General features: G+C 39.9%; 1 protein-coding gene across 6 annotated transcripts in view; it reads right to left on the reverse strand.

Annotated features, from left to right (window-relative positions):
• Positions 1 to 17,740, reverse strand: part of NSD3 (nuclear receptor binding SET domain protein 3) — a 114,076-nt gene that overhangs the window by 16,705 nt on the left and 79,631 nt on the right. For 3 of the 6 annotated variants that reach the window (XM_058433573.1, XM_058433575.1, XM_058433574.1), the window contains exons 15-19: positions 13,589 to 13,735; positions 9,981 to 10,164; positions 4,699 to 4,901; positions 3,630 to 3,742; positions 2,724 to 2,993 (exon numbers count right to left, since the gene is read on the reverse strand). In XM_058433573.1, coding sequence (XP_058289556.1) covers positions 2,724 to 2,993; positions 3,630 to 3,742; positions 4,699 to 4,901; positions 9,981 to 10,164; positions 13,589 to 13,735 — 917 coding nt within the window. The remainder of the gene's footprint in view (positions 1 to 2,723; positions 2,994 to 3,629; positions 3,743 to 4,698; positions 4,902 to 9,980; positions 10,165 to 13,588; positions 13,736 to 17,740) is intronic. The other 3 variants (XM_032144029.2, XM_032144030.2, XM_032144031.2) reach the window with 2 other exon arrangements.

The following is a 17,740-nucleotide window of genomic DNA, read 5'->3' on the forward strand; positions in this document are numbered from 1 at the left end:
TTGGCCTTTGACCAAGCAGCCCAGTCCACATATCCAATACATCAGCAAATCCTGTTGGCTCTACCTTCAAAATGTCAGAAATCCAATCACTTCCCTCCTGGCTCAACTACAACCCCAGTGGTTCCACGTCACCATTGTCTTTCTCCTGGGCGACTCTAATGGTCTCCCTTTATCGCTCTTTCCTCCTTATCATATGTTCTCCATACCACAGCCACAATTATCCTTTCGAAACCCAAGTGTGACAGAGAGACTCTCAAGGTGTCCCCTGTGATGCCTGCCTGCTGGTGTTCATGCCATTGTGTCACCTCCTCCCCTTGTTGCGTGTGAGCAGGATCTGTGATTAGCTTCTAACCAACAGAATATGGCATGGGTGACGGGGTGATTATGTGAGTTTACAACATAAGACTTCAGTGTCCATCTTCCTGTAGTGTCTCTCACCCCTGCTGGCTGTAAGGAAGCAAGTGGCCATGCTGGGAATCCCATGTGGCAGGGAACTGTGGGCAGCCTCTAGAAGCTGAAAGCAGCTCCTGGCCAACAATAAAACAAACAAACACACACACACCCACCCCAAAACAAAAACAACTGGAGTATCTCAGCCTTATAGCTAGAGAATGGAGTTCTGCCAACAACTGTGCAAGCAGGGAAGCAGATCCTTCCCTAGTCAAGCCACAGAGGAGAACCCAGCCCCAGTAGGCACCTTGATTGCTACCTGGTGAGGTCCTCAGTAGAGGACCCAGTTAAGGGTTGCCTAGACTCCTGACCCATATTAACTGTGAGATAATAAAATGTGTGTTATATCTTAATTTGCTAACTTTGTGGTAACATTTGTATGTGGCAATAGAAAACTAATACACCAAATCAGATCAAGTCACTCCCTAGTAAAATCCTCCAGATGTTCCCCATCCCATGGCCAATATGGCCAGTAAGGCACCATCCTATCTAGCCGGTGGCTGACCTTCTTACCACAGCTCCTCTCTTTCCTCTCCTGTGGCTCCTCCCCAGGCACAGAACTTCCTTGTTGTTCCTGGAGCACACTGCAGCCTTTACAGCTGCTTGCCTCCAGTCTGACGTGCTCTTCTCCTGCACACACCTTCATGGCTACTACACACAGGGCAAACAGTGCCTCCTCAGGCCTCCCTGAGCCAATCGATTGAAAAGGGCAATCCCTGTCACCAGCTAGCCCCTTTTCCAGCTTTATTTTTATTCACAGCATTTAGTGGCACTCGACATGTTTATTATCTGTCTCCTCAAGCAGATCCACTAAGGTAAGGGTTTCATGTGTCTTGTTCACTATTGTTTTCCAAGTGCCAAGAATAATACCTGCCACATAGGAATCAGCTTAATACACATGTACCGAATAACTGAATTTCACTTCAAGCAATCTGACCTACAGAAATAGGTGCACAAAGGTGGATGACCAAGAACATTCATTATGGAATTTAAAAATATTTATGTATCTATTTATTGGGAATAGGTTACATTACTTATTTATTGGGGAAATAGGTCATTTATTTACTTATTGGGAAATAGGTTAAATAAATATGGTACATTTTACTATGACTAAAATGAGACTGTTAAAAAGAATGACGTAAAATCTATATGTACTGCCACAAATGTATTTATGATATAGTGTGTGAATGGGAAGAAAACGTCTGATATTTATGTTTAGAAAACCCTTAAAAAATGTATTATTATATATGTTTATAACTATATAGAAAAAGTTATAAAAGGCTACCTATCCAACTATGAACAATGGTTATCTCTGATGAGGAGATGAAGAATTGAAGGGATGAAGAATTTCACTCTGCTATCTTTTTTGTATTGTATTGTATTGACTGTATTGTATGACTTTTCTTTACTACATTAGATGGCATTTTTAAATTACAAACCTGATTTTCTTTTTTTTTGAGATGGAGTCTTGCTCTGTCGCCCAGGCTGGAGTGTGGTGGCGCGATCTCAACTCACTGCAATCTCCACCTCCAGGGTTCAAGCGATTCTCCTGCCTCAGCCTCCCGAGTAGCTGGGACTACAGGTGCCCACTACCACGCCCGGCTAATTTTTTGTATTTTTAGTAAAGACAGGGTTTCACCACGTTAGCCAGGATGGTCTCGATCTCCTGACCTTGGCTGTGACCACTGTGCCCAGCTGATTTTTTTTAAAAGGTAGAAAAATGTCAAGAATAATTTTAGGTTGGACACAGTGGCTCATGCTTATAATCCCAGCACTTTGGGAGGCCAAGGCAGGAGAATCGCTTGAGTCCAGGAGTTTGAGACCAGCCTGGGCAATGTAGTGAGACCCTACCCAGCTACTTGGGAGGCGGAAGTGGGAGGATCTCTTGAGCCCAGGAGTTCAAGGCTTGAGTGAGCTATGAACACGCCACTGTACTCCAGCATGGGTAACAGAATGGGGACCCTGTCTTTAAAAGAAAATAAAAATAAAACAATAAAAAAACAAGGAAAAACTATTTCACATAGAAATTACCAGTGTCCCCTCTCTCCTTTTTATGACTAGCCACTGGACACTCAAAGTTTAAGTATATTTTATCACTATCTTCTTCCTACTACTCTTCTTTGCTCAAGAAGTACCAAACTCTCAACATGGGAAGTTTTAACATTTTACCACAAATTCCTGTTTATTTTATCCCTAGAACTCTACCCTATTGAAGCATTCCTAAAAAGCCCAGGTTCTGGTCTCTTCCACCCCCCTCCACCATCCCATGCTACCTTCTTAATGCTCCTTTTGGTCCTGAGGCCCCAGCCTCTCCGCTCCGTTTTGATGATCTCTGCATCAGGGTACAGTCTCTTTGTAAAGCACTGGTTCTGACAACGATCTCCAGCTGGACACACCTGCGGGTGGCATTCATACTGCAACATTCTGTTTAGGCACTCCGATTCCAAGCCACAAGGGTTTTCATCAGCTGGCTTGCAGTTACAGCGGGGAATCTCTGACAGGTCAGCAACCTGGATCTGCACCTTTCCTATTACTTTGTTAGCCTAGAAAACAAAATCACAAGCGAGAGGGAGGCGGCAGGTAAGTCATCTGGCAATGTGAACAGGAACATCTAAAACATCCACGCTACTGCCTCGTGGTGCTACTCTGAGAAAGGTTATCTTTCCTGATGAATAAGCTGAGATTAATAACCATCTCTTTTGTCATTTAGTTGACAAAAATATCAAAGCCTCAAGTGAATTTTCACTTATTTATCCTGGGTATTTCTACTTTCACTAGATGGAAATTTCGTAACTGAAAACAAGAGAAAATACACTTGTTTGTGGGTTCTCTGAAATAAAGGGAGTAAACACCTATATTCTCATTTGGTGGCAGGATAACCTGGTAGAACAAGAACAGGATTTCACATAAGACATGTTGCCACGAGGTATGAGAGGACTTATCAAAGACCTAATTTTCACAGCACAATAACTATGGCTCCCATTTAATGCTTCCAACAGAAGCTCTGTTTTACAGAAGACTGTGATAATTAGCAAAAGTTTGCACAAGTCAAAAAGGGTCTTTAACTACTAAAGAGTAATGCATTTCATCTCATCTATTAAATACCAATGCTTTCATAGTAAAGACTTACTTTGTTTCTTATTTTATTTGGCAATCCCAGGCCAGAGATAAAGACTTACTTTGATGTGTTTGTAGGGAGGGGGTTTTCTTGAGTTTTTTTCAATCTCTAGGGCTTCTTTACTTTCTCTTTGTGCTTTCAATTCCTGGAAACGTTTTGCAGCTTCTTCCAGTGCTGCCAATAAGACGATACAAAGTATGTAAATACCAAAAACCAAAGGAAAATTGATGGGATAGTAGTTTTACGCTGCCTTCCCAATGCTTTGCATCTGGCCTGAGATTTTTCTTTTTAAAATTATTTTCTGGAAGTTACTGTTTACCACCAGGATGGGGTAACAATGAAATAGGATATAACTCACTGAACACTATGCTCTGTGCATGCTGTTGCCTCAGGGAAGAGGCTCTACTTCAATGATCAGAAGTCTCCAAGTGACCCTAAGAACAGCTTTTTGCCTTGTAATAGATTTAAATTCATTTTACCCTTACCAGAAAGCCAAACTTGCTGGCAACTCATTGCAAAAGCAGTTGTAAGGCTTTTCATGGGAAGTCTTTACTACTCTTCTGTTGCAAAGGAACTTCACTTGATTAAAAAGACTATTCTCAGGCTGGGCTTGGTGGCTCATAGCTATAATCCCAGCACTTTGGAAGGCTGAGGCGGGCAGATCGCTTGAACCCAGGAGTTCAAGACCAGCCTGGGCAACATGGTGAAACCCTCTCTATAAAAAATACAAAAATTAGCTGGGCATGGTAGCGGGCACCTGTAGCCCCGCTACTCGGGAGGCTGAGGCAAGAGGATCACTTGAGCCCTGGAGTTCAAGGCTGCAGTGAGCTGTGATCATGCCTTCCAGCCTGGGCAACAGAGTGAGACCCTGTCTAAAAAAAAAAAAGAAAGACTATTCCTAGAATAATCTGTGTTTATAGAAAGATCACTGAAGAAATTCCTTTCAAATACACAGCACAGTCTGCAATATTGAAATGTATTTTCAACCTGGTTCTGATGTGACTGGAAGCTTATGGCATAATGTCTAGTGAAAATTCTCTAATACCAGAAATATTAGGCAGGTGAGGAGATGTTGAGAAACTGACACCGGAGTTGTAGTTTTGAGTCATTGTAAACATCATCCAGCTTACCTTTTTTGAAGGTCTTGTTAATACTAGTCTGCCCCTCAGCAAAGCTTTTGTCTCCTTCAACATAAGGGAACACTCTGCCCTGGTGTACCCAGTAGTAGTCATGAGAACCAAAGAAGAATACAGGGAAGTCCCCCAAGTCATGTTTAAGACCCTGGATGTTCAGTGGCACAGACCTGGGGTTGCAGATCTCTGCTGGCCACCATCTGAAAACGAAAGCAATTTTAGATCAAGAAGGCAAAAACGAAACAAAAAACCACTATTTACAAGATTGGCAGAAGGGAAAAAAGGTTTTGTATTTTGCAATTTTCATTCAGATTCTAAGAACATAAAATACCACACATCATTACAAAAAGTAATTAATGAAATAGTGAACATAGACTAAACAAATTAGGCCCTAAACACCTGATCTACTTTCTTTTAAAAAATATTTCATATTTATAAAATATATATCATGAAAATATGTTCTAAAATATAATAATAATACTGAACCTACTACCCAATGATATTCCAAACCTAATTTCAATCCTAGAAAAGTCATGTTTCTCCCCAAACTTAATACTGAGATTATCTTTCAAGGTATAACAGTTGATTTCTAGTAGTCAATGGAATCATTTTGAGAATAAACTGATGCTATCATAAAGAATGACCACTCCCATTCAAATCAGCATTTAGTCTCTAGTCAACCTGGGCAAACACCTCTTGGTCAAATGTACGAGGTTTTATATCACTTTGTATTTCAGAATCTAATTCATCTTAGATCACAATAAACATGGAAGAGAGGACAGAATGAAAATATAACTGTTTCAGGCTATGATAACTGAATACTACAGCAGTCACTAAATGAAACCATCTGTGAGGAAATCTGACAGTTTCTAGCAAGCAGACAAGTTAGGAATTGAATGATGAAGCTAACAGTCAGAAAATGAGGCCAACCTCATGGGCTTTTGTAGTAAATAGACTTAAATTTTTTGAATCTCTTATTTTACATATGCCTAATAAAACAATTTTTAACACATAACTGTATTATTGAGAAGATAAATGATGACATGATTGCACTCCCAGATTTATATTGCAGAACTTGATGAAGTGTCACCTGAAAGGTACTCTGCTGTTCATCTAAGAATTAAAAACATGGGTAAGAATCCATGCTCAAATTGTAAACAAAACAAAAACCACTGTTTTCTGATTGATACTTGGTTCATTCTCAAAGCAGGCTCTATTTATTTCTAAACAACTTTAAGGTAATTAAATATGTATATAGTTACTGCCTTCACTAACGTCAGTTAGGAAGAGGCACATGTTCTGCCTGGGTTTGTTTCAGGTCCTCATATTTTCCCCCAAGAAGCAACAGGCTGGAATAACTAGTTATTGAAAATAAACAGCTTCATGCAGCCCCACTGGGCCTGACTGGAAAGAAATACATTAAGAATTAGTTCATGGATGGAAGTCTTTCCAAAACATACAAGAAGAATCTGACCTAGATATAAAATCTCACTGGACTGTGAACTTAATTGGAGCACTGTTTTGGGTTTCTTTAAAATGTAATATAATTAAAATTTAAGTATTAAAATAAATCAAAGACATTTTCATATTCATAACTTTAAAAAATTGAAGTTTATTTGAAGATCTGAAGGTTTCTTACATTGTTTTAGATATTTCTTGTCTAGAAATGTCTTAAATGTATTAATTTTCAAACTGTGCACCCTTCTCCATGCCAGCAAGATACATATTTTTCAATTATGAAAGCAGTATGCACTTCTTTTAAAAATTAAAACAATGCAGAAATGTATAATAGAAAAGTGAAAATGCCTCTTCTTGTAATCTCATCCTTGACACTATTAACATTAGACGTATTTCTTCCCAGGTATTAAAAACATATTGTATTGGCCAGGTGTGGTGGCTCAGGCCTATAATCTCAGCACTTGGGGAGGTTGTGGTGGGCAGATCACTTGAAGTCAGGAGTTCAAGACCAGCCTGGCCAACATGGTGAAACCTGGTCTCTAATAAAAATACAAAGATTAGGCCGGGCACGGTGGCTCACGCCTGTAATCCCAGCACTTTGGGAGGCCAAGGCGGGCATATCATGAGGTCAGGAGATGGAGACCATCCTGGCCAACATGGTGAAACCTCGTCTCTACTAAAAAAAAAAAAATACAAAAAATTAGCCGGGTGTGGTGGCGGGTGCCTGTAGTCTCAGCTACTCAGGAGGCTGAGGCAGGAGAATGGCGTGAACCCAGGAGGCAGAGCTTGCAGTGAGCCGAGATCGTGCCACTGTACTCCAGCCTGGGCAACAGAGAGAGACTCTGTCTCAAAAAAAAAAAAAAAAAAAAAAAAAGAAACAAAGATTAGCCAGGCATCATGGCATGCATCTGTAATCCCAGCTACTTGGGAGGCTGAGGCAGGAGAATCGCTTGAACCCGGGAGGTGGAGGTTGCAGTGAGCCGAGATCGCGCCATTGCACTCTAGCCTGGGCGACAGAGCGAGACTGTGTCTCAAAAAAAAAAATACAAACATTAGCCAGGCGTCGTGGCATGTGTCTGTAATCCCAGCTACTTGGGAGGCTGAGGCAGGAGAATCACTTGAACCCGGGAGGCGGAGGTTGCAGTGAGCCGAGATCGTGCCACTGCACTCCAGCCTGGGACAGAGCAAGACTTCATCTCAAAAAGAAAAAGAAAAAGAAGCAGGGGGAGGTTTGATCTCAATACCCCAAATCTCAGCTAAAAATGAAGTTCTAAAATTTAAATGGGTAAACATGTAACATATGTAAAAGAGAGAGAACAGGCTGGGTGCAGTGGCTCACGCCTGTAATCCCAGCACTTTGGGAGGCTGAGGCTGGTGGATCAGGAAGTCAAGAGATTGAGACCATCCTGGCCAACATAGTGAAACCCCGTCTCTACTAAAAATACAAAAATTAGCCAAGCATGGTGGAGCACGCCTGTAGTCCCAGCTACTCGGGAGGCTGAGGCAGGACAATCACTTGAATCCAGCAGGCGGAGGCTGCAGTGGGCCAAGATCACACCACTGCACTCCAGCCTGGCAACAGAGCGAGACTCTGTCTCAAAAAATAAAAATAAAAGAGAGAGAGAGGAAGAACAAACATAGCTCTTGCTAAAAGAAATTACAGTATGTTTGAAATTTTCTAGAAATATATTTTAGAGCCAGACACGGTGGCTCACATCTGTAATCCTAGCACTTTGGGAGGCTGAGGCGGGCGGATCAGCTGAGGTCAGGAGTTCGAGATCAGCCTGGCCAACATAGTGAAACCCCGTCTGTACTAAAATTACAAAAATTAGCCAGGCACCTGTAATCCCAGCTACTTGGGAGGCTGAAGCAGGAGAATCGCTTGAACCTGGGAGGTGGGGGTTACAGTGAGCAGAGATCATATCACTACATTCCAGCCTGGGTGACAGAGTGAGACTCTGTCTCAAAAAAAAAAAAAAAAAAAAAAGAGAAATATATTTTCCCTAGGATTCTAACTGAAAAGCAGAACTCTATTGTGCTATCTTGAGTAGTATCTATTTTCTTTGTAAAATGATAAATACATGCCTCAAAATGTAGAGTTTTTTAGTTTAGTTGTGTTTTTTTGTTTCTGAGACAGGGTCTTGCCCTGTTGCCAAGCCTGGAGTGCAGTGGCACAATCATTGCTCACTGCAGCCTTAACCTCCTGGGCTCCAGCAATCCTCCAGACTCAGTCTCCCGAGTAGCTATGACGCTACCACACCTGGCACGCCACTATGCCCAGCTAATTTGTATATATTTTGTAGAGACAGGGTTTTGTCATGTTGCCCATGCTGGTCTTGAACTCCTCAGCTCAAGCAATCCACCTGCCCCAGCCTTCTACAGTGCTAGGATTACAGGCATGAACCACTGTACCTGGCCAAGTTTTAAAACTGTATCACTATACCTGTTCAGCAAAGGCTCGCTGAAAGCCTTAAAGGAGAAAGTATTATTAAAATAATGGTACTCACATACTTCCTGCTTCATTCCCTTAAGACTAAAGCCTCTTAATGGAATAATCTCTCCTTAAATTCTAAAAAGTTTTCTCTTTATACACGGTTTAGGGCTAAAATGGATGAGATTCAGGGGCAAAGAGCTATTTTGACCAGAATATAAACTTGATTTTATTAGAAATCAGAAATCAACATATATCTAATTAAGACACAAAGAAAATATCATCTCTAGCCAAGTGTGGTGGCTCATTCCTATAATCCTAGCACTTTGGGAAGCTGAGGCAGGAGGATCGCTTGAGCCCAGGAGTTTGAGACCAGCCTGGACAATATAGTGAGACCCCATCTCACTATATTTATTCAATTTAAATTAAAAAAATTTTTTAAAGTTTTTTTTTTGGCTGGGCGTGGTGGCTCAGGCCTGTGATCCCAGCACTTTGGGAGGCCACGGCGGGTGGATCACGAGGTCAGGAGATCGAGACCATCCTGGCTAACATGGTGAAACCCCGTCTCTACTAAAAATACAAAAAATTAGCCGGGCGTGGTAGCGGGCACCTGTAGTCCCAGCTACTCAGGAGGCTGAGGCAGGAGAATGGTGTGAACCCAGGAGGCGGAGCTTGCAGTGAGCCGAGATCGCACAACTGCACTCCAGCCTGGGCCACAGAGCAAGACTCCGTCTCAAAAAAAAAAAAAAAAAAAAGTTTTTTTTGGAAAAAAAAAATCATCTCCACTGTCCACATAAGACCTTTTATTCCAAAATCTAGTAGTACACAGCCCATTAGTATAAAACAACTTTCAGGACTTAAAAAAAAAAGTTGGTGGGCATGGTGGCTCATGCCTGTAATCCCAGCACTTTGGGAGGCTGAGGTGGGCAGATTGCTTGACTCATGAGTTTAAGACCAGCCTGGGCAACATGGCGAAACATCGTCTCTACTAAAAATATAAAAAACTAGCCAGGGGTGGTGGTGTGCACCTGTAATCCCAGCTACTTGGGGGGCTGAGGTGGGAGGATGGCTTGAGCCAGCAGGTGGTGGGTGCAGTGAGCTGAGATCATACCACTGCACTCCAGCCTTGGTGATAGATCCAAACCGCCTCACAAACAAACAACCAACCAACCAATCCAAAGAAAAAGAAAAAGAAATTCAATAATGAATTAGGAACATAACCTTCCCAACCCCTTAAGAACCCAGCCTCAAAACATGATTCTTTTCTTTTTTTTTAAGGAAGTAGGTCCATGCTGTCTACCTATCTATCTCCAAGTCACTCTGCATCCAGAGTATGAAACTGGTCTGCAAAATGACTGAATACTTCCTCTTTGTTCTTGGAAAAACTTGCCTGTAATTTCCCAATTTGACCCAAACAATCTGCTTGTAATGTAGTTTCTTGCCAGCTTTACAGTCATTACAATTCCAGCAGCCTTCTGGCATTTCTATGCTTAGGCATTCCGGGTGGAAGGAAGCTGGGCACGATTCACAGCAGAGCAATCTTCCACCTTGAAACAAATAAACAGTCTTAATAACTGAGAAAAGAGGAGAGAGAAAAAGAAAGAAAAAGGAGAAAGTTATCTTTTCAGCACATTAAATTTGTTTCAAATTGGGGGAAAATAACAAAGGGAATGCGTCATATCTACAGTGATGGATTAAAATAGCAAGTGAACATATTTAGCTACTTTTCAGGGTTTCAGTGGCCAGAAACTCAGAGCTTCTGAGTAGTACCAAAAGCATCCATGTACTCTTTACTCCTTTAAACTATGGGCTACTGAGGTATCAGTTTAGAAGCTAAACTCTTAACATATGACCAAATTGAAGCATAACATCTTTTGACTGAGTAGATTTGAGAGGTTTTTCAAACATGTAAGTAACAACTTTCTTTTCTCCTTCAGAGGTAAGAAAGAAAGCAAGTCACAGTTGTATTTTAATCCAGTGCCATGGTTAACTAAATTCCTTTACAATATAATTAGCAAGCAAAAAAATAGCCAATAGGTTGATCAGTACTTTTTTCTTCCCATAAAGAATACAAAAAGCAAAAGGAACACAGAATCTCAAATTGGTGATTATGTTATCATTACCTTTTGGTGAAGATATACAGGCTATACAGCAGTGGTTTGCAACTTTTTCATCACCAAGGATTCCCTTTTCCCTCCTCATGAACCCACATAATTTCAAATATTTTATCAACAACCAAAAAACCTCTGTGTGTGTGTGTGTGTGTGTGTGTGTGTGTATTCTCTCTCTATATATATACAGAGTATATATTTTGAGACGGGCTCTATCTTGCCCAGGCTGGTCTTGAACTCCTGGCCTCAAGCAATCCTCCTGCCTCAGCCTCCCAAACTGTTGGGATTACAGGCGTGAGCCACCATGCCTGGCCAAAATCTGCATTTTAAAAGTAACAATTTCTCTGATTTTTATTAACCAAAGAAATATATAACTGCCAATCAGAGATTCTGATCCCAATAACAAAACTAGTATTATCCCATTAAATTGTTAAAATCATAGCCGAATTTTAAAAACTCACACAGTTTGATTCTGTACAAATGTGTAATTCTGTTAGATTTTCTGAAATATTAAACATAGTTCAAAAATTTTGTTTACAGAAGTCTCTTCTGACTTCATATTGAGAACCACTGCTTTATAGCATAAAATTAAGTAGTTATCAGTATAGAATGAAGTACCATATGCAAGGAGCTCATTCCAAATTCCCTATCAAAACTTTCCTTTTAGATACACAAAATACTCTCTGGACTGAGACCAAAACAGGTGTGGCAAACAAAATAGTTGTAAATGCTAAGAAATATGAAATTCTGGGAGGAAATTAGGTATTTCTAACATGTATTTCAATACGTGACAGCGAATGTTAACCACTGAAGATGAAATATAATAAAGAAATATTTATTGAAAAAAATTGATCTTTTCATTGGAAAATCAGGTCTATAACCCATGAGTGTACCGAGATTTAAAGTCTCATAAGCAAAAGGGTAAGAGCCCTCTATGCAACTTTATCAAATCACATGCTCCAACCTTCTGAGGGCTTGCTACCAATTTTCCAGAAAATCTTGTCTTCCTATAGATTTTCAAACTTCTGATTAACATAAAAACAAAAAGAAAATCCACATACAACCCATGATGAATTAAATTACTATATTTCCTCTGCTTAAAAGCTTTTACTTCAATCATCAAGATTTTTTTTCTGGGACTACATCTCGATATGGATTAATTGGTTCAATTTACTAACCTAGAGATCAGATGCCCAAGTGCTCTAAACTTAGGTAGGGAATTCGTCTATAAATTTAAAGTAAAATGAGATTATTCATTTTTTTCCATCAGAAAGGAATGACCAGCAGGGAGAAAAGTCTGCAAACAGCTTTAGAGGACACGTGATTATTAGCACTGACGTAGAAAAGTCAGGCTGGCCATTTTTAACATTATGGAATAGTTCTTAATTTTAAGTCTTATTTCAGAGGAAATACAGAGCCAGAATCATCCAAGAAAATCGTCATGATAAAGATGCTTAAAATACACAAGGGAAATAAAAAAAATATGAATGGTCCACCTTGGTGCTATGCAAGAAAACTAGGATACAAGAGAGGTAAGATATGGTTCAAGTTAAGCAAACAGAGGGCTCAAAATAATTTCAATTCATGTCAAAGTTAATACTGAGTACTGAAAACAAAGTAAGCAACAATTGAGTTAATCTAATTTTATATAGGTACCAGCAAGAAAATAAAGCATTTCCTAAAATGTCTCAGGCAGAATAATTATGGAGTAAGTCAAACCTATGTTCATTTTTTTGTTTTGGAAGTAGACAGTATTATCAATAAGGTGATATAATCTGACTGCAGCAAACACACAAAAAAGCCAGTACTCTCTCCAATACTTCTAATATGTTCCAATCGACTTGCTTAGTCGCACTTTCTTTTAGTCATGAGTTGCCACTTCAGATGTCTGACAAAGAGCAAAGACACGTCAAACAGGCAACACAAAGAATTTTTTCAAAAGCCCATTTCAAATACACCTACTGTGTGTGTGTGTGTGTGTGTGTGTGTGTGTGTATATATATATATAGTATAGTAGTTATGAATGAAGTTTTCTTTAAAGATTCTGAACTTGGCCCCAGATCATAATGGGAATGTATACAGGAAAAGGCCCTCATCTTTCAAGCTTATTTATTTTTCCCTGTGGGATAATAACTCCCCAAATAATACATCGTTGTTAAATCATTTTTATAACAGGTAGGCTATGGAAAACTAAACACAATATAAAGTTTTCTTCCATAGGTTAAATTAACTGGGAGAATAGAAATATCCATTTAGCTCTTGGTACTGTGTGGATAATTATCCATCAGCAATTCAGCTGGGCTGCCTTCCAGCATCCAGTATTAGGGGTATTCTCCCCCACCAGCTTCCCACCAATGTCTCCTAAGGGAAGGGCAACTAGTTTTCATAGCATCTTAACCGAACATTTAAGAAGCACAATGACAGAACATATTCTAAAAGCAAACTTTTAAGTATCAGTATCTTAGTTTCCCTCTTTTAATAACCTACCTTGTTATTTCGTTGAAAGTTAGTAACAAATTATACCCTATCTTTTCTATTCCAACTTGAATGATAGTTTCACACCAGGAAAAAGAGAAAGAACATTTAGAATATGATTCTATATTTATACTGACCAAAATCCTAGTCTTCCTATTTTAATAACTTATAAATATGGAATGTGTAAAAATTTATTCAAGGGAAGAATATGTAAAAATTTGCAACAATGGAATTATTTTAAGCCCTTTTTAATAATTGTGCAGCCATATGAAGACACAGTCACAACCACCAAGGCAGAATTTACCAAAAGCAACAGATGGTGCTTGACAGGCATACATTTCCCCCCTACATTGAAAGAGAAAAAAATAGGAAATGCAAAAATAAAAGCAAGAGAAACTATTTTGATTATTACCTTTCTCACATTTCTTTTTGGAAGCTGACGAAGAAGGAATCATAGGTAATTTCATCAACTCAGCACGATTTGATTCATTCAGTAGGTAGTGGGACTTATAGGCATATGAACTGAACATGGGGTCTGAATGGTCCTGAACTATCAGCCCTATACGAAACAAACAGAAAGAGATGAGCTGCAATGAAACTACCCATGATTCCATGAGGAAAAAATAAACCAACACCTATTATGTATGCTTCAAAGCTGGGGTAGGGAGGGCGAAAATGAGAATATGAAGAAAAAAGAAAGATCTGACAGAAAGGTTTTCTACAGTTTTCAAAGGGAGTCTGAACTACTCAATTCCTTATCCCTATATATTATAGAAACCTATATTCTGCAGAAGAAAACTTCAAATAATTTGAAGATATAAACACTTGACATCATACAGAAAACCCCTTAGGGAAAACAAAGCTACACTGCTTCGTATTTGGATGTACGATGACGACAACCCAAAGAACAAAATGATATTATATATCATGTAATGAGATAGAAATAAGAATCATTTACATAAGTAGAGCCTGATCTACCTTCAATATATCAAGTAGCACTTTAAGGCAGAATGGAAGTCTCTCCGTTTTTCTATTCATATCTTCAGACATACTCAAAGAAATCCTAACTTTCTCTGCCAGATAATGAAACTCTTCTCTATCAATATGGTACATGTTTTATTTCATTTTATATTTTATTTTTTTTGAGACAGAGTCTTGCTCTGTCACCCAGGCTGGAGGGTAGTGGTGTGATCATGGCTCATTGCACCTTTGAATTTCTGGGCTCTAGCGATCCTCTGGCCTCAGCCTCCTGAGTAGCTGGGACTACAGATACATGCCACCATACCAGGCTAATTTTTAAATTTTTTTGTAGAGATGGGGTCTATAATAGCTTTTGTGCCCAGGCTGGTCTCTAACTTCTAGCCTTAAGTAATCCTCCCATCTTGGTCTTCCAAAATGTTGGGATTACAGGCATGAGCCACTGTGCCAGGCCTGGTACATGATTTTAAAGGAGCCATAATTTCCTGAACTTTACTGAGGTAATGCAAACATTTTCATTTTTTCCCTGCCACAATATAAAGTGATTACCCACTTAAGGGTTAATAAAAACAATCTTTTTGATCTACCAATTACAGCTATGCTACTCGGAGGAAAACACTAAAGCTACCTGTGGTTCCCTCTTCTTTCCCTTCCCCCGCCCCCAGTTAACTCATGATGTAGCTATAAGCCACTCCTAAACCTAGGCAACTGTGAGACCAGGGGACATTTCTCTGTCCTCTATCTTGGTTACTGGATCAGTGTATAATGATGTAGGATTTACAATACAAATTATGGCAGTAGTTTTATTTAGAGATCATTTTGAAGGGGAGGGAAATTACCATTTACTTTTTTCTGTGGGCAATGTCTTCATACTCTACACTGAGACGAATTCAAGAAATATCTCTGACCTAAATAACAGAATGGAACTTGAAATTACTAACAACATGACAATCTTCTTTTTGCTTTGTTGTTGTTGTTTTTTTTTTTTTTTGAGACAGAGTCTTTCTCTGTCCCCCAGGCTGGAGTGCAGTGGCACGATCTCGGCTCACTGCAAGCTCCGCCTCCCGGGTTCACGCCATTCTCTTGCCTCAGCCTCCCGAGTAGCTGGGACTACAGGCACCCGCCAACACGCCCGGCTAACTTTTTGTATTTTTAGTAGAGACGGGGTTTCACCGTGTTAGCCAGGATGGTCTCGATCTCCTGACCTCGTTTTCCGCCTGCCTCGGCCTCCCAAAGTGCTGGGATTACAGGCTTGAGCCACCGCGCCCGGCCTGCTTTGTTTTTTTGAGACAGGGTCTCACTCTGTCACCGGGGCTGGAGTCCAGTGGCGGATTACAGCTCACTGCAGCCTCAACCTCCTGGACTTGAGTGATCCTACCACCTCAACCTCCCGAGTAGCTAGGACTACAGGCATCTGTCCCCATGCCTGGCTACGTTTTTGATTTTTTTGTAGAGACGAGGTCTGGCTATGTTGCCCAGGCTGGTCTTGAATTCCTGGGCTCAAGCAATCCTCCCACCTCAGCCTCTCAAAATGTTGGAATTACAGGCGTGAGCCATGGTGCTCAGCCAGAATCTTCTGATAAAAGTTATATAGGCCGGGCATGGTGGCTCACGCCTGTAATCCCAGCACTTTGGGAGGCTGAGACGGGCAGATCACCTGAGGTCGGGAGTTCGAGACAAGCCTGAACAACATGGAAAAACCCCCATCTCGACTAAAAATACAGAAGAATTAGCCAGGCGTGGTGGCACATGCCTGTAATCCCAGCTACTTGGGAGGCTGAGGCAGAAGAATTGCTTGAACCCAAAAGGCAGAGGTTGCAGTGAGCTGAGACCGCACCATTGCACTCCAGCCTGGGCAACAAGAGCAAAACTCCGTCTCAAAAAAAAAAGTTATATAATGTTGAAATGAACTTTGTACATTTAATAGAGGGAGATGGAGTAGTGTAAAAGAATATGGGCTTTGAAAGAAGAAGGATGAAGTACAAATGCTAGTCCCTCCATTTAACAACTTGTGTGACATTAGGTAAATTATTTAATCTGGGTTTCAGTGTTCTCACCTGTATACCATGGAGAGACAACTTCTTAGGGAAACTGTGGCAATTCATTCAGATAATGTTTAGTAAAGTTTGACTTACATATGCAAAATAAATTGCTATTATTTACTGTTAAAATGAAAAGAAAACTCCAGCCTACATTATCCATTTAAAATTACTATTACAAAGAAAGGCACAGAATGTTAGGTAACTTATTTTACACAATCCTCTAAGATGAAAGGAGATGCTAAAGAATATGCACTACACCGAAAAATGTCTGCACACTTCTTGTGACTCCACGATCAGGTGGCATGTGGAAGAGGAGTGATGTCAAACCCTGAAACATTTCAAAAAATATTTCCAGACACTGTAGTCCTTAAGAAATAGCTTAATGATTTTAAACACCCAACAACCAAGAACTAAGAGAAAATCTATGTGGAGGGAAAAATTCTGTATGAGGCAAGAAACAAGCAAAACAAGCTAAGTTTTCTAATACCCAAACAGAAATGACTAAAGTGCTCCTTTCTGTGTGTGGATTTATTACAGTTATGTCTCCTTAAAAAAGGTGACCTTTATAAATACTTATAAAAGAACACATATTATTTACTTCTGAAAGACTTTTAAGTCTTCCCAGCATCTGATCTATTTAGAGTAAGTCTTTGTCAAATGCTAGAAAATAAAATGAAGGTTATGTTTACCATACAAAGTTTCACAGTTAAAATATGTGGGAATTAAATAATTTTGCTTAAATAGGCATTTAAATTCAGAAAATATTCCAGAATAACTGTCAAATTGTTAAGATGTAAATACAGATTCTGTTGTTAAACATGGGTTTTCCCTCCACTTACATTATTCTCAGAATTTTAATCAAGTTATGTAAGTTAAATTTAACAAAGTGGCTAGAGTTTCTGTAAGCGTACAATTTTCTAGATGTCCTAAATTGAAAATACTATATTTTGTTTCACAACTCACTGCAGTCTTGAACTCCTAGGGTCAAGTGATCCTCCCTCCTCAGCCTCTCCAGTAGCTGGGACCACAGGCACACACCACCATGCTTGGCTAATTCCTTTATGTTTTGTAGAGATGGGTCTTGCTATGTTGCCCAAACTGGTCCTGAACTCCTGGCCTTAAGCAATCCTCCTGCCTCAGCCTCCCAAGTGTTGGGATTACAGGCGTGAGCTACTGTGCCCAGCCTGAAAATACCTATTTTAAAGGTATCCCAATTATTGAATGAAGTACAGCAAAACAGACTATTAATTAATCTACTGATGGCAATTGATTCAGAATGCGCCCCAACATAAGCCAACATAATAGTTATAAACTTGATATTAAAATGCAGGCTAAATTATGCATGCTTATATACTGACAGGAAATGTCAGTGCCCAGCAATGGTAGCATAGAGTTTGCAAAGCAATAAGAGACTTTACGTTATCACTGCCACTCATCCGTTTAAAAGACTCTAAAGCTAAACATTCAACTGATAATACAATAATTTTTTCTTCTAATCATTACTTTGTTAGGAATGCAGAGATGGGAAAGGCAATGAGTGACAC

Source organism: Hylobates moloch, unplaced genomic scaffold, assembly GCF_009828535.3.
Source record: "Hylobates moloch isolate HMO894 unplaced genomic scaffold, HMol_V3 SCAFFOLD_22, whole genome shotgun sequence".
Classification (NCBI taxonomy): Eukaryota; Metazoa; Chordata; class Mammalia; order Primates; family Hylobatidae; genus Hylobates; species Hylobates moloch.